At 46.5% G+C, this 19,494-nt stretch overlaps 1 protein-coding gene across 1 annotated transcript in view; it reads left to right on the forward strand.

Moving 5' to 3' along the window:
- Positions 1–19,494, forward strand: part of LOC148011201 (plant intracellular Ras-group-related LRR protein 6-like) — a 138,068-nt gene that overhangs the window by 86,959 nt on the left and 31,615 nt on the right. The window contains exons 14-15 of the mRNA XM_087670502.1: positions 18,745–18,836; positions 19,019–19,156. Of these exons, the coding sequence (XP_087526628.1) occupies positions 18,745–18,836; positions 19,019–19,156 (230 nt within the window). The remainder of the gene's footprint in view (positions 1–18,744; positions 18,837–19,018; positions 19,157–19,494) is intronic.

Raw genomic sequence — 19,494 nt, forward strand, 5'->3', positions numbered from 1 at the left:
CACGAGAACAATTTGATGATCTATCTGCTCGTGTGCAAGCACAAGGGTTTCAAATGGAGTTGCTAACTCAAGCACTCACCGAAATAAAATGCCAATTAGCCTTATTACTAGAAAGGGATAAAGGTAAGGTAGAAACCTCAGATATTTCATCTTCATCAAAAGATCTAGATGTGACTATACGAGACCTTAGGGAACCCCACCAAAAGCTGAGGGATAACCCAGTGTTAAAAGATATGAAACCCCTCAGTTTCACGGGGAGGAAAAAGACAGAAATAAAGATACTATCTTTAATTTCCTCCAAAAATGGGAGGATTTGCACAAACTTAAGAATACTCCGCCACATCTCCAAGCGTTGGAGGCCAGTCTAACCTTGGGGCCAAAGGCATATAAATGGTGGAGAACTTTAAAGGAGGCAAATAAAATACCTGAAACTTGGGCTCAATTTGAATCGGTCTTTTTGAAAGAATTCCTTCTTGAAAATGAAATGGAAAGATATTGGGAAGATTGGGATTATATCAGACAAAAGGGAAGACCTTTGTTGACATATCTCGAGGAGTATCGTGAGATAATCCTCAAATTGGAAGGAATAGATGAATTTCAAAAGACAAGAGGATTTATAAGGGGACTAGATAAGGCATGCAAAAAGGAAGTGAAAAGGAGTTCACCCAAGACGCTTGAAGGGGCAATTAAATTTGCACTAACCAATGAAGATAATATGCGTCCAGGTGCACTCACTAGTTTCACTGATACGGAGCCCAAGTCTAAGGAATTTGAAGCCTCAAAATTTGTAGGCAAATTTAAAAGGAAAATGCCATTCCTTAAGGGTAAAAAACAACCCTTTGAAAAGAAACAATATGTAAGGCCAAAGTTAATTCATGATGACTTTGATAAGGCTAAAAAAGAAAGGCTGTGTTTCAACTGCCTATCTCCTAACCATGCTGCCTGGAATTGCCCTCAAAGGAAAAAGGGGGAAGATAAAGGAAAGGATAAAGATAAGGGCAAGGGAAAAGAGAAACAAATCCATGTAGTGCAGACCTTGGAATTAAAGGGGCATGAAAGTATAAATCTTTAGAGGTCTTGCACAAGGATGTACAACACAGGTGTTGTATGTCAACTTCTATGTGGCAGCCTACTTTCGGGCCACATGATTTAGTTAGAGTGCATGGATTGATAGCGGGAAAGAGGGTTAGAGTCATGATTGATGACTCTGCCACCCACAACTTCAAAAATTATGCACTTGTCGCAAAATTGAAACTTCCCCAATAAAAGAGTTAGCATCAATATGTTGTTCGTATGATGCAAGGTCATGATAATAAGATATGGGATACAATGGTATCTAATTTGGAAATTGAGATCCAAGGATATAAAGATAAGCTTGATTTCCAAATTATGAATATGGAAAGAGTTGATATTGCTTTAGGGAGGGAGTGGCCATGGGGATTGGAACCATCCTTAAAGCGTAGTTATCATCATAATACACTGGAATTTGAAAGGGATGGTAAGACTTTTGTGATTCAAGGTGAACATGAAGTATCTGATAATCCTTTGATGTGTTCCCTCGAAGTTCAGAAGCTGATAAAGAAGGAAGCTTGTGAGGTATATATGTTATGGTCCCTTCCTGTAGTACATGACATTTTTACTTTTTGTAATACTAAGCAACAATTTTTTAATGTTTGTGAGTTGAATGTAAATAATAAATTAAGTAGTTTGTTAGATGAATTTAAAGATGTGTTTCCTTTTGATTTACCAAGTGGCCTTTCACCAGATAGGGGTGATGTCAATCAGCCAATTGATATAGATAGGGATACACACCCTCTTTCTAAACCACCTTATAAGCTAAGTGAAACACAATACCAAGAAGTCAAAAGACAAATTAAGGATTACCTTGATAAAGGGTTTATACAACCCAACAATTCACCTTGGGCTTCGCCAATTTTATCGGTGAAGAAAAAAGATAGTTCTATACGACTTCGTGTTGATTATAGAGCACTTAATAAAATAACGGTGAAGAATAAATTTCCTATGCCTAGAATGGAAGATCTTTTTGATCAATTGCAAGGGGAATTTTTTTTCACAAAGATTGATTTAAGATCAAGCTATCACCAAGTAAGAATTAAGGCCCAGGATGTTCCTAAGACAACATTTCATACTAGATACGAGAATTATGATTTTTTGGTGATGCCTTTTGGCCTCACTAATGCACCAGCTATTTTTATGAAGCTGATGAATAGTGTGTTACGGCCCTATCTAGGACACTTTGTAGTAGTCTTCTTGGATCATATCTTGATCTTTAGTAAATCAAGAGGAGAACATTTGGAACACTTACAATTAGTATTCCAATTGTTAAGAACACATTCCCTTTATGCGAAGAAAACTAAATATGAATTCTTCACACAAGAGGTCAAATATTTGGGGCATATTAGGGAATCAAGATGGATCTAGAAAAGTAAGGGCAATTATTGAATAACCATCTTCAAGGAACCTGGAAGAGCTGCAAATCTTCCTAGGTTTATTTGGATTTTATCGTAGATTCATTCGAGATTATGCCAAAATTGCTGTTCCAATGATGGACCAACTTAAAGGGAAAGGGAAGAGTTTTAATTGGGGAACATACCAAAATGGAAGTTTTCTAAAACTTAAGATAGCTATTGCTACACCTCCAGTACTATTAATTGTGGATCCCAATAAACCATTCGTAGTTGAGGCTGATGCCAGTGATAGGGCAGTAGGCGCGGTCTTATTACAAGAAGGTGGACCGGTTGCTTTTGAAAGCAAGAAATTAGACCATGCAAAACGGAATTATTCTATTTATGAGAGGGAGCTGTATGCAATAGTACATGGAATGAAGAAATGGAGGCACTATTTGTATGGTGCCAAACTTTTGATCTTGTCAGATCATGAAAGCATTAAGTGGCTTAATGACCAACCGGATCTACAAGGGTGTAAAGCCAGATGGGCCGAACTCCTCCAAGAGTTCAACTATGAGATAAGGTATAGAAAAGGAAAGTAGAATATAGTGGCTGATGCATTTAGCAGAATGCCCATTATAAATGAATTGAGTTTTACTCAGTTCACTTCCGATTTGCTTGAATCCTTATTCAAAAGGAAATGCCAGGTTGATCCGGCACAATCCAACATATGGGAAGCAATAGAAAATGGGGATCCAAATGGAAAAGCCTCCACTGAGGAAGGAACATCTGAGGATGTTCAACAAGGAAATGGAGCATCAGGGTTTGCTCAAATGGGATTGAAGTGGAAGAATTTTACCATTGATAATGGTTATTTACTCTACAAGGGTAGGGTATGTGTCTCGAAAGATGAAGAAATAAGGCACCAGATACTCTTTAAGTGTCATGATACCCTTAGTGCGGGACATCCAAGAGTTAATAAGACTTATAGTCTTATTAAAAGGCAGTTCTATTGGCCTGGAATGAATAAGGACGTCCTTGACTATGTGGTCAAATGTAATAAATGCCAGGTTAATAAAGCTGAAAGATTGAAAATGGGAGGACTTCTCCACCCATTAGAGATTCCTTCGGGAAAATGGGAGAGTATCTCCATGGACTTTATTGTCGCATTACCCAGGACACAGAGGGGGCACGACTCTGTGTGGGTGATAGTGGATAGGTTAACCAAAATGGCTAGGTTTATTCCAACTTCAACTGATGTTTAAACACCAGAATTGGCTAGATTGTTCATAGAGAACATATACCGATTGTATGGCCTTCCGGCAAATATAGTTTCTGATTGGGATAGAAAATTTGATAGTCAATTTTGGCGTGCTGTATTTAGGGAATTGGATACTAAACTTAGTATGAGTATAGCGGAGCACGCGCAAACTGATGGGCAAACTGAAAGGGTTAACCAAATCCTTGAAGATATATTAAGAGCATATGCAAGTAAAAGGCAAACTAATTGGGAAGAGTATTTACTGATAGCAGAGTTTGCATATAATAGTGTCAAGCACTCTTCCACTGGATATAGTCCATTTATGCTAATGTATGGGTTTCAGCCCAGATCTCCTCATGTAGTAGGACTGCACAAGGAAAAGGTTCAAGCAGCAAAGGATTTTCTGGAGGATATGAATAGTATGTTAAATTTGCTTAAGAAAATATTAAGAAAGCTCAAAATCGAGCTAGAGCTTATGCAGATCCTCACCGAAGAGACATCTCCTTTGAAGAAGGGGAATTGGTCTATCTTAAGGTGCCTGAACAAACTAAAACAAAACACAATTAATTAATGAAAAGCCCTAGAAAGGGGAGCGGTCCAAGAGAGTTTCAGTGGCCTCCTAAAAACCCTAAATTTTGGGGCGCCCTTTCTATATAGACTGGCTGCCCCCATTCAGCCTCATTTTGTTTGTGCAGGTTTCACACTCTCTAGTGCAGATTTCAGCCATTAGTTTACCTCCACGTGGCTGTCCAGCCCTCGCGATTGCAGCCACCTCTCCCTCCAGCCTCGCAGTGCCCTGGCGTCTTCTTCCAGTTGCCGCCCACTGTTAGGTGCCATATCCTAGGCTGTGTTTGGGCTCGAGCTACCATCGCCAGCATCTCCATTATTAGGCGACATCCTACAGCCTGTGTTTGCTTCCTTCTGGAGCCGCCTAGTGTCATCTCACTACTTTGCAGATGTCGTCTCTGTCTCTGGCAGCCCTCGGTGTCAGCGTTTTGTAGTTTTCTCTCTCTTCACACTCCGCCAGAGACTTGGGATCCATCTTCGGTAGAAATCACACTCCGTTGCCCTTGAGCACACTATACACTCTTACATTCATTTACAACATTCATTCACTTCAGAGTTGTGTTCTCTCTCTCCCTTCTTCTGTTTGTGTTTGAGTTTCTCTGTTTGAGTTTTGAGTTTTCCGTTTAGGGCTTGAGTTTTGCCCTGTATGTTTATGTTTGTCTATTTGTGTTTCTGTTGTGGTTGTGTCCTCAGTGTAAACACTAGGAGTTTTCTTCACAATTGTTCACTTACCCAAGCGCTCTAGTACAAAGATGATGAAAACATGCAATGCATAGGAGAAATGTTGGACTTTGTGTGGTGTCTAGAACCATAAGGATATGCCTGTACTCAATCGCGGGAGTTGGCTGCATGCTGACCAAGGGACGAAGAAGATCCACTGTGTAATTTGAGAATACTACTTGAAAGGAGACCTTTGAAGATAGTTAGGAGACTGGATGAGCCGTAGAACCCGAAACTCAACCTCGGGAGAAGCCACTAGCTCCGTGATTCCATGTTGGAAGAAATAGGAAGGCCTAGTCACCAAGTCGCTGCCGAAGATCCAATGGCCCCGATCTAAGTAGGCTCTCTAGATCTTGGGTATGAGTAGAGAAAATGACTGCTCAAAGGAGAGCCACTCCTTGAAACTGAAAGGTGTTGGTGTGTGAAGAACTTCATGGCACATAGGGTCCCTCTCTGAATCGGAAGGAGTAGAAGTAGGAGCCCCTCTGAAGCCGAAGAAGAATTGGAAGCCCCCTTTGAGGGCAAAGTAAGAAACCCCCCTTTGAATCCCAATTTGAGAGAGAAAGGGACTGCAACCACTCATGGCTCACGGATTGCGAAGCATTTCATGAGGAAGGAAGTGCCGCCGGTCGTGTCGAAGGTATCTGGGGCTCGGAAGAAGCCGGAAAGCACCATGAAGTGGTCTCTTAAACCTGAGTGGAAGAGGGTTGGGAAGGAGGCTTAGGATGAGCCAAGGGTGGGGAACAGGCGTAGGCTCTCAGGGGAGTGGACTGTGGAGGAGATGATGCAGGCCGTGGAAGCCACTGTACCCGGAATTGGGTGGGGGAAACCTCCGCCCAGTGGGGTGGTCTCTAGGAGGGCTTGTCACCTCGTAAGGTCGTAGAGCCTTCGTGTGTTCAAAAGGACTTAGTGTGCGTTGGTTGCAGCTTATCGCCTTGAGCATAATACTCCAATAGCCGATGTAGAAGGATCTCTGTGGCCCTGAAAGGAGAGGTGGCACAAGGAGTACCTGGTGGAAGATGCATATACTTTGGAGGGGTGGGGAGCAAAGGTCGATGTCGACAGTCTTCGGTGGGATGATCATTCGTGCTGTAGTAGTAGCGCCGAGTAGAAGGACAATCTGATAGTGGAGATGCCATGGTACCGATGTGGCAAATTCGAGAAGGGAGGGTGGAGGAGGGAGAAAAAGGATATCTCCCAATGTGTGGTGGAAATGATAGAGAAACCAAATGTTGATGCCGAACCCGCCACCGTTCTTTGTCTTCTCTGATAAGGAGGATTTTTGTGGGCAAACGCAATCAAGGAAGGCTGGATTTGATGCAAACGATAGTGTAGGAGAGAGAAATACTAAAAACGTAGGTGAGGAGAGAGAAAGACTATAAATGCAGGCTGAAAAATGGCAAATGCAGGGGAGAGCAGCCACCAGCCAGGATGTTGATGTAGCGGAAGAAGAGAAGTGGATGCCGAACTCGCCACCGGTCTTTGCCTTCACTGGAGTGGAGGATCTTTGCCATTCTTTGAGCAGATCCGGTTCTGATACCATATCAAAAGATGACGTATCGGCGAGATAGTAGGGTTTGTGAGGAGGAACACGGAGAGAACTTGGCAAACATGGAGAAGAGTAGAGAAGAGAGAAGAAACTCTAATGAATGGAATGATGAAGTTCTGAATCATGGAGTGAATGTGATACAAGGGAACAAGGGTGCCGTAGCACAAGGAAGATGATGAAGATAGCCACGAACCACGAACTGCAATGTCCTCTTGAAGGGGTGTGAGGGTAGTGGAGAGGTTGGAGAGAAGAGGTGACGAATTGAATGGCCTATAAGTAGCCACAGTCAGTCTAGGATGGCAACCCTTTTGGGGGCTGCAAACCCTAAACTCAAAATGCCAAAACGCAAACTGCAGGTGAAGGGTGCAGATTTCTCAACATGCGAGAAGGGCAACACCACGTGCGGTGTCTAGAAATGTCAAGCACGGTGGAGATTGTGATAATGATAGGCTGGCTTAACAAATGTTGATTTCATTTGGCTAATGTTGATTGGTGCTCTTCCTCTTGTCTTTGCACTCTCCAAATGGAGGATTTCTAATGATAGGAACTTTTTTTGAGTTTACTTGCTCAATGGCGTGGAAGCTCTAGTCACTACTATCGGCCATTTAGTTTCGAGTGGTTGGGCGATGGATGTTTCCAAAAGAGCATGTCTTTAGACATCCCAAGGTTATGGACCTTATGCAGGCCTATATAAAAGTACTTTTTCATTTCTAATGCTTTTGGGGTAGTTGACATATATGGACTATGAGGAATGCCTTTATCTCTAATGCTTCATTAGGAATGCAGAGTCATATAGTTTGCTTGAAAGGACTTCTTCATTGGCAACTTGACTTGATTGAGTTGGCAGATATTCTCGCTAGAGAAGATTTGCGTTCTTGGTACGTTGTAGTTTCTTTTGCCCCCCTCTAGTTCTCGTATTCTTCCTTTGTACTTTGATTGAGATGTTTTAGAGAGTACTTGTTGAGTTTGTTGTATTTGCTTTATGCTCGATGGCCTAGAGGCATCTTGCATCTTGTAATCTTGTAATCTTATAACTTTTTCGTGATTAATACAATTACCTATCTTGATGGCCTAGAGAGCACACTTGGGTTGTGGCCTACAATTTCGACCGAGGATTCAAGATATCTAAGTATAAAAGAAATAGAGTCCATCCCCTTCAACACACCACTTACTATCCAACAATCGATTTGCGTCATTCCTCCTTTCTTCTTCCTATCATACAAACAATAGACACTCCTAGTGAGTAGTTAGTACTTTCTTTTTGCAAATAAAATGTGGTTGATTATATTACTCAAAAAAACTGATTACAGCGGAGTGCTCATGCTCAATAGACTAGCTGGAGCTGATGCAAAGTCACAAATACACCATGAATACAAGCCTCTCAAGGTAGTCTGGGGGGGATGTGGGCAAGAAGCCATGTAGAGGGGGTGTATCACCATCTGGGGCTGCCTGCTTGCATCACAAAAAACAGGTCCTAGCCACCTTAGGTATGCATGAAATGACTATGGACTTCCTGATGAGCCCTCGACTCACCCTGGACCCGATCCCAATGGCCGCGGAGGGAGTGGATGATGGAGGTCAGAGCTTTGCTAAGTTCGCCTGTGCTGAAAGTCTCTTGACACCGTGCTTTCCAGATATGCCATCCAGTAAGACTCCCTATGATCTCCCATACCTCGGAGTGGTCTGATGTGGGCTCCAGTACCTGACGAATGGATAGCGCCCCCAAGCCGACCACTGCGTATGACCCTGCCTCGATAATGAATATCGTGTCCTGCATCCCGACCTCATACAGAAGGTGCCGGCCCTGGCTGACTGCCTGCCAATAGAAAGCTCCCCATGAGATATATCCAAGGCTGGGTGCTATACGGTGAAGGATGCGGCATGCTCCTCTCCACACGAGCTGCGCCTCATCACATGACCAAAGGCAGTGCTTGGGGGTTTCCAAAGGCTGCTGTGTGCAGTGCTTACAACCTCCCTCCTGCTGCATTTGGGCAAGCCAACTTCCCACTGCCAAGCCTCCATGTGCCACCAGCCACAAGAAGTACGATATCGTCCTCGGCCTCTAGCTATCCCATAGGCGGCACCAAAAGGTCCGTTAGAACTGCTCCGTGATCTTGTGCTCCGCTCAGTGCCTGCTATGTGACGGCGCCCAATCCATGTCCTTCCACATTAGTACGTGTCTGCCAATCCTGGCAATGTATTCCAGGAACCTCGATGGCTTCTTGGCAACTGCTGTGGCCGGCCATAGCCACTCTCTTGGATCCCACTCCAGCTCATCAAGTGGTCTACCCTCCCAGATCCAAACGCGCCACTCCCTGAGCTCCTTCCAGAAAACATAGGGATCGAGTCGCCATGTCTTCCCCTGAAGGCCCACCACCTGAATCCTCCTCCATGAAAGGGCGACTAATCCCTCATCTTGCTGCCCTCTGTCAAGGGCCAGATGCCCCCCTCCTGAACAGTGAAGAAAGTCCCATGTGGGGCGTTGCCCACTCTACCTGCCACCTGTAGCGGGATGCCTGCTGGTGAGAACCTAGCTGCCCATACCTCCCCGGGCTCTATTGGCACTCGTCTCGGGGGAGCAAGCCACTCCAGAGGTATTGCTGCGTCTATCTTCCTTCGCCTCAACTCCACTCGTCTCTGACAGCCTGATACTCGCTGTAGCACCTTCTCGTCCGCCATCCTGTGCAGCTCCCGCCATGTCCTGATGATACGAGCCGGGCCGGCCTTTCTATCACCCCACTGGATGTGGGGGCGCTTGCTAATGTGTGCCTCTTTCTGATCTTTGACTTGGGGGTTCTAGATCACGGGTTGACGGTCTATCTCCTCTTGGCAACCTGGGGGGCTTTGGATTAGGGCCTTACGGAGGCCCTGCCATACCCGGAGTAAGCTGCGTAGAAAAGGTGATCTGGGGGGGTGATATGGGCTGACGTGAAGATCCATCTCAGGGACGGCTCCACTCACCGCCTAGCCTTGGTCTGCAATCCTAAAGACCCTCCTGCAGTAGGACCTTCTAGGTCTGCCCTCCCTGTGTGAGGCCCTATACAACTAGCTTGCCCAAGAGAGCCGTACTTTGAAACTCAGGGTCTATGATCCCGAGCCCTCCCTTTGACCGATGCCATATGATGGTTTTCCATGCCACCTTGGCCCGGGAATCCTTGGAGCCGTCGGACTCGGACCAAAGGAAGTTCCGTGCAAGGCGGCGAAGCTGCACTATGCAAGACGAGAAGAAACACCAACACGAGGCGATGAACCAGGCTGTCGCTAGGAGGACCTGGTTAACCACCAGGGCTCGGCCGACTAGTGAGAGACAAGCCGTGCTCCAGTAGGTCAGCTTCCTCCGAATAGAATCGAGGACTGGAAAAAACTGTTGGGCGGGAGTAATGTCGAGCCCCACTTGGAATCCTAGGTACCGGACAGTCTGCCCTTTGCTCACCCATCTAAATCCAAGGTGGACGCCCCACTCTGTGCTAGAGTCCGAGTCTGTGAGGAAACCAACCGACTTTCGCCAGTTGATTTTCGCTCCCGCTACTGAGCAGAACACCTCAAGGGCCAGCCTCCTCTCTCTCCAACATTGATTCATTGTCCTCTATGTAGAGTGCTGTATCATTTGCATACTCTGAGTCTATCAACTCCGTCTCCTCTCTCACTGGAAGTTGGAGGCCGCATAAACCACTCACACGTGACGTGAGGAAGTCAGACATCGCCTCTGCATAGAGTAGGAATAGGTATGGGGTTAGGCGGCAGCCCTGCCGGACCGATCTCTCTAGCTGAAACTCCTCCCCACGCCTACCACCTATGAGAACCCTGCTGGTGGCTGATCTGTAAAGTGCAGAGACCCCGTGAATCCAAGCCTGTGGGAAACCCAACCTCGCCATGGTGCCCTCTAGGAAATTCTAGTCCATCCTATTATAAGCTTTCTCGAAATCCAAGAGAAGTAAGGCTAGTCTTTGCTCACTGTGCTGAGCCCACTTTGTCGCTTGAAAGAAGGTAAAGACATTGTCCAAGATGCTCCTATCCTGGACAAAGCTTGTCTATGTGTCATGGATGATGTTTGGCAGTATGGGGCGTAGTCGCCTACCAATCATCTTTGCCAATGCCTTATAGGCCACTGACAATAAGGTGATCGATCTCCACTGGGAAAGCTCCAATCGGTCTCTCCCTTTGGGGAGAAGACTGATGAGGCCTGCCAAAAGGCTCCTTGGCATCTATCTTGAAGTAAAAATATCTTGGAAGGCCATTAGGAGGGGTTCTTCACCACTTCCCAGTAGGTAGTAAAGAAGGCCTTGGAGAGGCCATCCTCTCCCGGGCATTTCTGCCCGTCCTGTGTATGGAAAGCCTCTTCTAGTTTCTTCTCTGTGAAGGGGGCTAGGAGAGAGCTTCCCATCTCCTCTGCGACGAGGGACGGGATGTGATCCCAGACCTGCTGCCTACATCGTTGTCCTCTATTTGAGACTGTGTCCTGTTGGAAAAGATGACCATAGTAGTCAGTGGCAATCTCCATCACCTCGTCTGGGCTAGAGCGGGTCCTCCCATACTAACCTCGGAGGCTGCGTATTTGCTCTCCTGTGGTGCAAGGTTGGTGCACCTGGAAGAACTCCCTGCACATGGTATCCCCCTTCTGCGCCCAAAAAGTTGTTGAGGTGCAGAAGGAGAACTATGAGCGCCTGTCCTCTAGGCCCGCAATGGCTGCTCGCGCTCGTAGCTCCTGTGAGTGGAGGGTGGGATCCTTGGGTGCCTCCTAAAGTTATCTCTGCGTGGCTGCAAGGTCCCGTCGGAGTGCTCTCTCCTCTTCCTAGCTCTGCTGCCCGGCCTGTATGGTTGCCTCTTGGCAGATTCTGCTCGATTTAGCTAGGACCTTTGCAACCTCCTCTGCGATCCGATCCCTCCTGTCCCATTCCCTAGTCCAAAGTTGCTCTATCTGTCCTGTCACCTCCTCCCTCCTATAAATTGAGTCAGGGATCCGACAGGATCGTGTGTCTAGGGCAGATGCTAGGGGATCTAGTGTCAAGAGAATCGGGCAGTGATCGGACAATGTGGTGCTCGCCAACTGCCCTATCTGGCCTCCACGAGAGCCCCCCCACTCTTCCACATAAAATCTGTCCAACCGCTACACCAGCAGGACTCCTTCTAGCCGCTTGTATCCCCAGGAGAAGTCCAGCGACCTCTGCCTCCTGTGGAAGGCAGGGTCTCTCCAGGCATCGCGTGCACCTACTACCAGTAGAAATACCTCCCATGCCTCTTGCTTCTCCCCAGCCATGCCCTGGTAGTTTCTGCCTCTGCCCTGTTGGTCCTCCAATGCCTCCAGGTTGTTGAAGTCTCGTTCAACGATCCTGGAGTCCACCTTTGGGAGCCCCTCCGCGATCTCCACCCAGAACCTGTTGCGTGCCCTAACCTCCGTAGGGGCATAGACATTGATGACTCCCAGGCACGAGCTCCCAATGTCCAGTTTGTTCCATAAAACCCTCCCTGCCACTATCGTCCCGTGGTCTTGTACACAGGCGGCTAGACTCGGGCCAATAGAGGTGCATATGCCTCCACTCCTGCCGTGGGCACCTATGGCGTGCTCCCAGTAAGTGCGGGAGCTGCCTGAGAGTACCTTTCTTACCTGTTGGGTCTGGGTGGGCGTGAGCTTGTGCTCCTGTAGAAGCAGGATGTCGATCCGTCTGGCAAGGGCAGGCTGCAGCTCTTGCCGAACAATCAACTTCCTAGAACCATGTGCCCCATTGTACTGGAGATTGTTCACATTCCATGATGCAAGGTGTAAGCTCATGGGGAACATGCAAGTGCGCTTTGCTGCAGGTCTGGATGGAGAACTCCAATCCTCCATGGTGGCCCTCGGCCGGACCATAGGGGTGATAGATGCTCCAGGTGGTACTATCAATGCGTCAATTGGCCATGCTGAGAGTTGTGACTCTGTGCACTGGTAAAAACGGGCCGCTTGTGCCAGGGCCCACTCGATCACATCCTGTGGAGCTTTCCACTGTGAAGGGGCTCGAAAAATGATGCTCAAGTGCCGGACCTCAGCACCAGCCCACCAGGTAATGTCCATCATGTAGCCAGGCCACTGCTGTGTGAACAATGCTAGTCCTTCATCTCCCATCCATTGGGAGATGTGGTCCTCCACTTGACTCTTTAACTCCTCCTCTATCTGTATGGTCGTCCAATCCCTTGAGTGGGAGGACTGAAAGAAAAAGGCGTAGTTTGGTCCATCCGATGGTGCTAGTAGATGGACCTTGCCCCTCCTTGACTTGCGAACCACGAAGATCCCCACCTCTAGAGGTAGTGGGAACTCTCTGTGCTCCGTAACTCTTATGTAGGACCATGAGCCACTGCAGAAGAACTATTGTGGCAACAGTTGTGCCTGTCTCGGTAAAGTGTGACGGGCGGCAGGGGCAGATGAGCTGGTGGTTGTATGGGAGGGGGAGAACTGCTAGTGCGAGGAGGATATAGGCGTATGGGGCTCATCACCTCCTGTGGGAGGGGGGGGGGTGGGTTTGGGGGGGATCACTAGAACCGGGGGCGGATCAGAGGGGGGTGTGCTTGATAGGGGAGGTGGTGGGGGGAGAGAAGATTGAGGGATGGTGGGATGGTCGGAGGTGCATGGCGGGTTGGGGGGGGGGGGGGGGGGTTGATGGCCCTGGAAGGGGGGGGCGTGGGCTTGGGTCAGTGGGGTAGGCATGGGAGGTGGGGGAGGGTGGGTGTGTGGGTGGTGGGCTCTTTGGTGCAATAGTTTGTGGCGCGGGTGTTGGACCTGGGGGGCTGCAGCCCTGTTGGGTGGGTGGGCAGGGGGAGCTACGGAGTGCTTTGCTGAGGGGGCGTCGCTCGCCCTCTTGCTCCTTGTTGATGAGGTTGTGTCTGCGGAGGCCCCCCTGCTGTTTCCCTTTCTGTCGTCTTTGGACCCGTGTGAAGCCATCAACATCCACCTGTGGGCCTGTTGACGGAGCCACCTTGGCTCCGAAGCGCGTAAAGTCAACTGTCTGATGCCCAAAGTCATGGTAGTGCAGGCATTGCCTTGGTTGTCTGGTCACAATGACCTGTTGCCTAAAAGAGTGATCTTCAACCTGTATCTCCAGGAACTTGGGTATACTCTTTGTGTCTTTCATGGCCACCCGTACCTTGGGAACTCCTGCAGCTGTCACAGCATCCGCGAAGGAGGCAGGGAGAATTGTGCGGAAGGGCCGACCAAAGTCCTCCACTAACTGGCGGTACTCTACTGCCAATCCAGGAAAAAGTAAAGTGACTAGGTGCTGGAGAAAACTGTTGTGGAGCTCAAATGACTCCACTGTGAAGCCGTTGTAGCAGGGGACCATGTGAATGACCCCCTTCGTGGAGGCATAGGGCGAGCTCTCCACTAACTCCCAAGCTGCATCCGCGGAGGTGAGACGAACCATGAAGATCCCATGGCCCATGAGAACAGCCTCCACGATCTGCGCTGTGCCAATGCGCAGCGTGGAGTGGAGCCAGTCTCGAAGCTAGGCCCTGGCTGGAGAGTGTCCTACTACCTGGCTGAAAATCGTTGTTTCTTTAAGCTCCAGTTTAGTGGCACGGACGGCCAAGAGGTGTTCCTTAGAGAGGACAACGCGCAAGATGTTTGACTGGGGGGCACTTGCAGAATGCACCGGCGTCTGACTAGAGGTTTGCATTGCGCTTCCGTACTGAGAACCTACCAAACACACTGCTTTACTGCCGGAGGGGGGGGGGGGAGTTGCTGCAAATGGAGGGAGCAACTGGGGGGAGGGGGCGAGGGATATGGCGAGGGGGGGGGGTTGGATTCTGTTTTTTGATGCTGGTAGAGGCGTCGGGCGCCACGGATGACGGCGTGGGAGGCGTGTAGGCAGGTGGCCGCAGGGTGGAAGAGACGGGAGAGAACGCGGGAGAGGTCAAAGGTACACAGGGCGGGGGGGGGGGGGGGGTGGGGTCCACAGGGCAGGGGGGATCTAGAGGGCGGGGGGGTGCAGGCACATCGTGGTGGTGGGGGCGCAGGCATAGCGTGGTGGCGCGGGCGCAGGGCCAGATGGGGGGGGGGGGGGGGGGCAGGCACAGCGTGGTGGCGGGGGCGGCGCAAGCACATCGTGATGGCGGGGGTCACAGGACAGCATGATGCGATGGCGAGGCAGGAGAAGTATGATGTGGTGGCGCAGCATTGACAATGAGCAGGGGGGGCAGCGCGATAGTGAGGAGGCAGCGCAGTTACCGGGGCACGTGGGCGAGGGCAGCGGCACATTGGTCGGGAGTCGTGATGGAGCTATAGTAGTTAGTACATTACAATGTCAGTTTGGAGACATCTTCTTGAGAGCTATCACAAGCCCTATATTAGGATGAGCAAGCATGAATCTTGCTCATCTATGTAGCCCTTAAAAACACAACCGAAGCCTTAATGTCTCTCAATGAGCAGGTCCGCAAGGTGCTATTGATTGGTTGTCGCAAAACATCTATGTCGTGGAAAGGCAAAGTGTTATCACTAGCTAGTCTTGGGTCTTGGCCAATGTGTAGCCTATCATGATGGTCATGTAATTGCTAGGGGTGAAGGATCACCACTCTAAAAGAGTGGGATTATAGCATGGTTTGACCAGCTCATAGGAGACCCCACACATATTGGCAATTGCTCTATTGAATGTGTGTTAGTATCACACAAGCATGTGAGAAATGTTCTACCACTAGGTCATCCTCATCTTGGGCTCTCCCATTCTATAATCTATAAATCACATCTCTTATCATTTTCCATGTGAGGAAAGACCAGTATGTTGGCCTATAAGCCTGTGGGGACTTCATGGATGGTTGTTCTAGCACATTATATAGATGTCTCCCATAGTCAAGCCATACATTTGGTGATGTCATTTGTATGGGGGGCCTCTCTCATGAAACATTTTCCATGCACTCTTGCTGTCCCATCCAAAAAATAGCTAATACATCTTTGCCTTTGCTTTTGCCAAGTAGTCTTGCTTCTTATGCACAAGGCATTGAAGAGTGTCCTTGCTTGACGATGTGTCCGAGTGCCTAGCTATTTTGGGTTGTAGTAGTGTGTGGGTCTATATTAGGGCAAGATGCGTGGGAATGCATACATGGTTGATCCATGTAGGACCTGTGTAAAGTCTCTTGTACATTCCTCCAATGATATGCTCAAATCCGATGTTAGCTAGTGCGCAGAGAGCCACTATAGACATGAGGTATCCTCTGTTTAGTAGTGTTTGGGATGTTTAGGGAGGCATGGTGTTCCATTTCTCCTATGTCCACAAGAGATCACAAATGTCAAAACAGCATGATCTCCTGTTTTGCCAATTGTTTTCTTAGATACCTTAAAGTTTTTGATGTTTGGTATCAATGCTGGTGAGCCTAGCAGGTATTCCACAATGCTTGCCCCTTCTTTGTGATTTCAACATGTTAAGAGTGTTGGATCCTAGCCTTTTGGTATGCCATTAAAGATGGCTAGTCTATGTGCACTTACCAAGGCCAATAAATATGTCCCATAGGTGCTCACTTCTTATTGGAGATAACAATAAAATAAGACGCCTATGAGAATGCTAAAAATAAGTGTACAATGAGACAATGTTAGAGTACATGGATGTCTAATGTCATCTCGTTGGTAGAATGAAAGAAAAGTCCTGATCTAACTATAATATTCAAGGAATTGTAGTGGAGACTAGGAAACTGGAAGGTACACCTGGAGTTGTATGTGTAAATTGTTTGGATGCTGTAGCTGATCTCAAGATTTGAGCATGATGCCACCTATGAGGTAGTTCGTAACCACTCAGCAGATGTGCCTGGAAGTGAGACTTTGGGCTTAGATGCCTTTGGTACAAGTTGCAACCCCATATCTCTGCTCCACATAGTAGTGTAGGTGTGACTAGGTGGTAGCATTTGACTGTGATTGTGCCCCAATTCAACTTGTAGTTCACATGTGCACAACTTAATTATTGCCAAAGCAATAAGTTGAAAATTCACGTCCCTATGACACGCTCTCTTGGACTTGTAGCGGTCTCTTCTGGAAGCTTGTGCCATTCTTCCATCTATGGAGAAGAATCTGCGTGGAAAAACTACTTATGCCTCATCAAATATCTTTGGTACGGGGTCATCTTGAGATGTGGTGATTTAGGGCTGCAACCAAAGGACATTAAAGACATACTCTGTCTTTCAAGTTAGTGGAAGATGGATCTTCTTAGAGGCACGAGTAATCTTCTTGAAAATAGAAATGGGCAGGATGTGAGCAGGCACCTTGTACACATCTAGCCCACATGGTTGAACAATTCACCTTGTATTGCAAAGGTTTCCATGTAGATGACATCACTTATGTTTATTCCCTATTCAATGTAAAGCTTTGCTGCTGTGATTATCTTTCTGTTTATTGAGTCCAAAATACTAAAGCAGCTCACAAATTCTATTCGCTTCAGGAAAGATTCACATTTGAGTCATAAACTTAGCAGCCAACATGGCACTTCATGTGGAATTTGCTTTTGTAGGATAAAAGAGAAACTCATTCAAGACATTACCTGGTCACATGACTCAGTACACACATATCACTTCAAAAATCGAACACCAGTTGGTTCTAAAACTCTCGTTGGGCATCTAATTATATGTTAAAACATGACAAAAATCTAAATCAGCTCAAAAAAATGAAACAAAGCACACCAAAAATGAGAGTGATCTTCATTTCTCTATCTGGAAAGTGGTCTTCACCAACTAGATACAAGTGCCTTATGGAGAACTGTATTAACATTGTCACCTGTGGTAGTGCCAAGTAATATTGCTACTCTACCACTGGATTGCGAGACTTGCTGCTCTTAGCTGTATAATCATGCCAATATGACCAAGTTGAGTGGTGCATCGAAGAACAAGGGCCTGGGATGACAATCATCAACGAGAAGATGCTGGAATTTGGTTGTAACCCAAAAGATTGTAGAAAGGAGAATGCTTCTGTAGTCTGCTGCGACAGATTGAGTTGATTTTGTCAATTGCTGATTGCACAAGCACATAAAGTATGGAATATGATTGTTTTCATTAGGAACACAATCATTGAAATTGTCCTTGAAATTATAAGGCAGTTATACAATATCAAACATGATCAAACTTTTCATTTGCTCTGGTAGCATGATTATGCCCACATCTATTATGTTGGGTGTCCCTTTATCCTCCCAAGTCAATCTGGTTGGAGCTTGCACGTCAGCATGAACAGCATGACAGCAGGTTCTGAAAAAGGCCAAGCATTCTCATTTGGCTGTGCAAGATGGAAATTTTGGAGAAATGTGATGATTTTGTCGTTGGAGAAGATGGTGATTGTGGAGAATCGTGATCCACATGGCTAATCTTCATGTATTCTGCTAGCTATGTTGCTTCAAGCTGCTCAACACACGGAATGTTTGGAGCGATTGCTAGACTAACATCCATAAGTACATTAGTTTTGCCTGAAGATCGAGACATATCTGACGTGTGATGCTGTCACCACCCTTTCAACCATGCTTACATGATCTGATGTTGGACAGTTTATTAGGGAAGCTTGATCCAATGTCATAGATATAGTGGTCTTCACATACCAAACTGTATCTCATTTGTATTTTCTGTGTGTTCTAGTATTTGCTTTGCATGATGAGACATTTGAATGTTCATGGAGTTGTTATAACCACCTTCCTTGGTCACATAGGCCGAGCAAATGTCCAGGAATCACTGACCTCACACTACCTTCTCAGCAATACTCCAGAATTTGATGCTAGACATTCTAGAGAATAGATTATGGTTGTACTCTGTCATTTGTGAATTCAGTGATACTCCAGAACCCCATGCTAGACTTCCTAGAGAGTAAATTATAGCCTTGTCCTTATTGCCTGTAATTGTTATTATTTGTTGTTTTTATCCTCCCTGTGTACCAGTTCATTGTCCTTGTATGAGAGGCTGTTTTGAAAAGAAGCATAATTTCAAATTTGTGCTAACCCAAATTTTTAATCTCATAATGGCCGAGAATTTTTGCCCTTTTCCATACGGACACGGAATTATTGATTTCACACATCCGGTCCCACCAACCATACAAGTATGATTCCAATTATCATTGTAATTGCTGTCAGTTTATCTTTCTCCTTATTTCCATAATTGCTAAGGTACAAAGGCTCAGCCACAAACTCTTTTATCAGTCCTACTTTGAAATATTTGTGCTGAATTAATAAACTAGAGTTTTGCAAATGGAAGCTCTTTTGTCGCTTCAAGTTAAGCAAGCAATACAATTTTATGAATGGAGGATTGGTCACTTTCAGATGCCAAAGTCACTCCTGCATCTGGAAATGTCTTTGGAGCAGACGTTCAAGAACAAGTTGTTGTGGCCATCCGAAACGCTTCTTCTAGTAAGGTTAGGAAAAGTCAGCTTGAGTTTTGTCCTGCTTGCATTGCAACTGTGAAATTTGTAACTCTTCAAAGCTTTCTCCACCTTCCCATTCCCGTTTGCAAACCAGGGTCAGTTTAATCTTAACTAAAGCATTGACAATGCAAGTTGAATGAATTTAATTACTGCAAGTTTAATGCTTTTTCTAGACGCTATCCTTCTCTGCAATGGGCTTAGAAAGTATTCCTCCTGCTGTTTGGGAAACTGGAGATATAACTAGCCTTGACTTATCTCGCAATCGAATAAAAGGACTGCCTTCAGAGTTGTCTAATTGTAGCTCCTTGGAGGTAAGATGCAATCTGCATTTTGGTCTTCCTAAGTAGGCCAGTAGCTATGCTAAATGTGTCCTTAATGTGACTGAATGTGATTCTTATGTTCAATGTATGCACACAGACGTGTCAAGAATTCTGATCAATCATGTATGCTTTATACTTGAAATTTACAAGCACTGGTAGGACATTCTTGTACATATCTCAGATCCATATGCAGAAAACTCCCATCTTGCTTTGCAAGTGCTTAAAATTCTTTGATACCTGAGAAAAGAATAACCAACAAGCTCGTCCTGTGCATGTAGCATTCTGTGTATTAATGTCTGGGACACTGATGATGGTAAAACTGTACAAAT

Source organism: Lygodium microphyllum, chromosome 28 (assembly GCF_053477565.2).
Source record: "Lygodium microphyllum isolate KBCC chromosome 28, Lygodium_microphyllum_v1.1.10, whole genome shotgun sequence".
NCBI classification, from domain to species: Eukaryota; Viridiplantae; Streptophyta; class Polypodiopsida; order Schizaeales; family Lygodiaceae; genus Lygodium; species Lygodium microphyllum.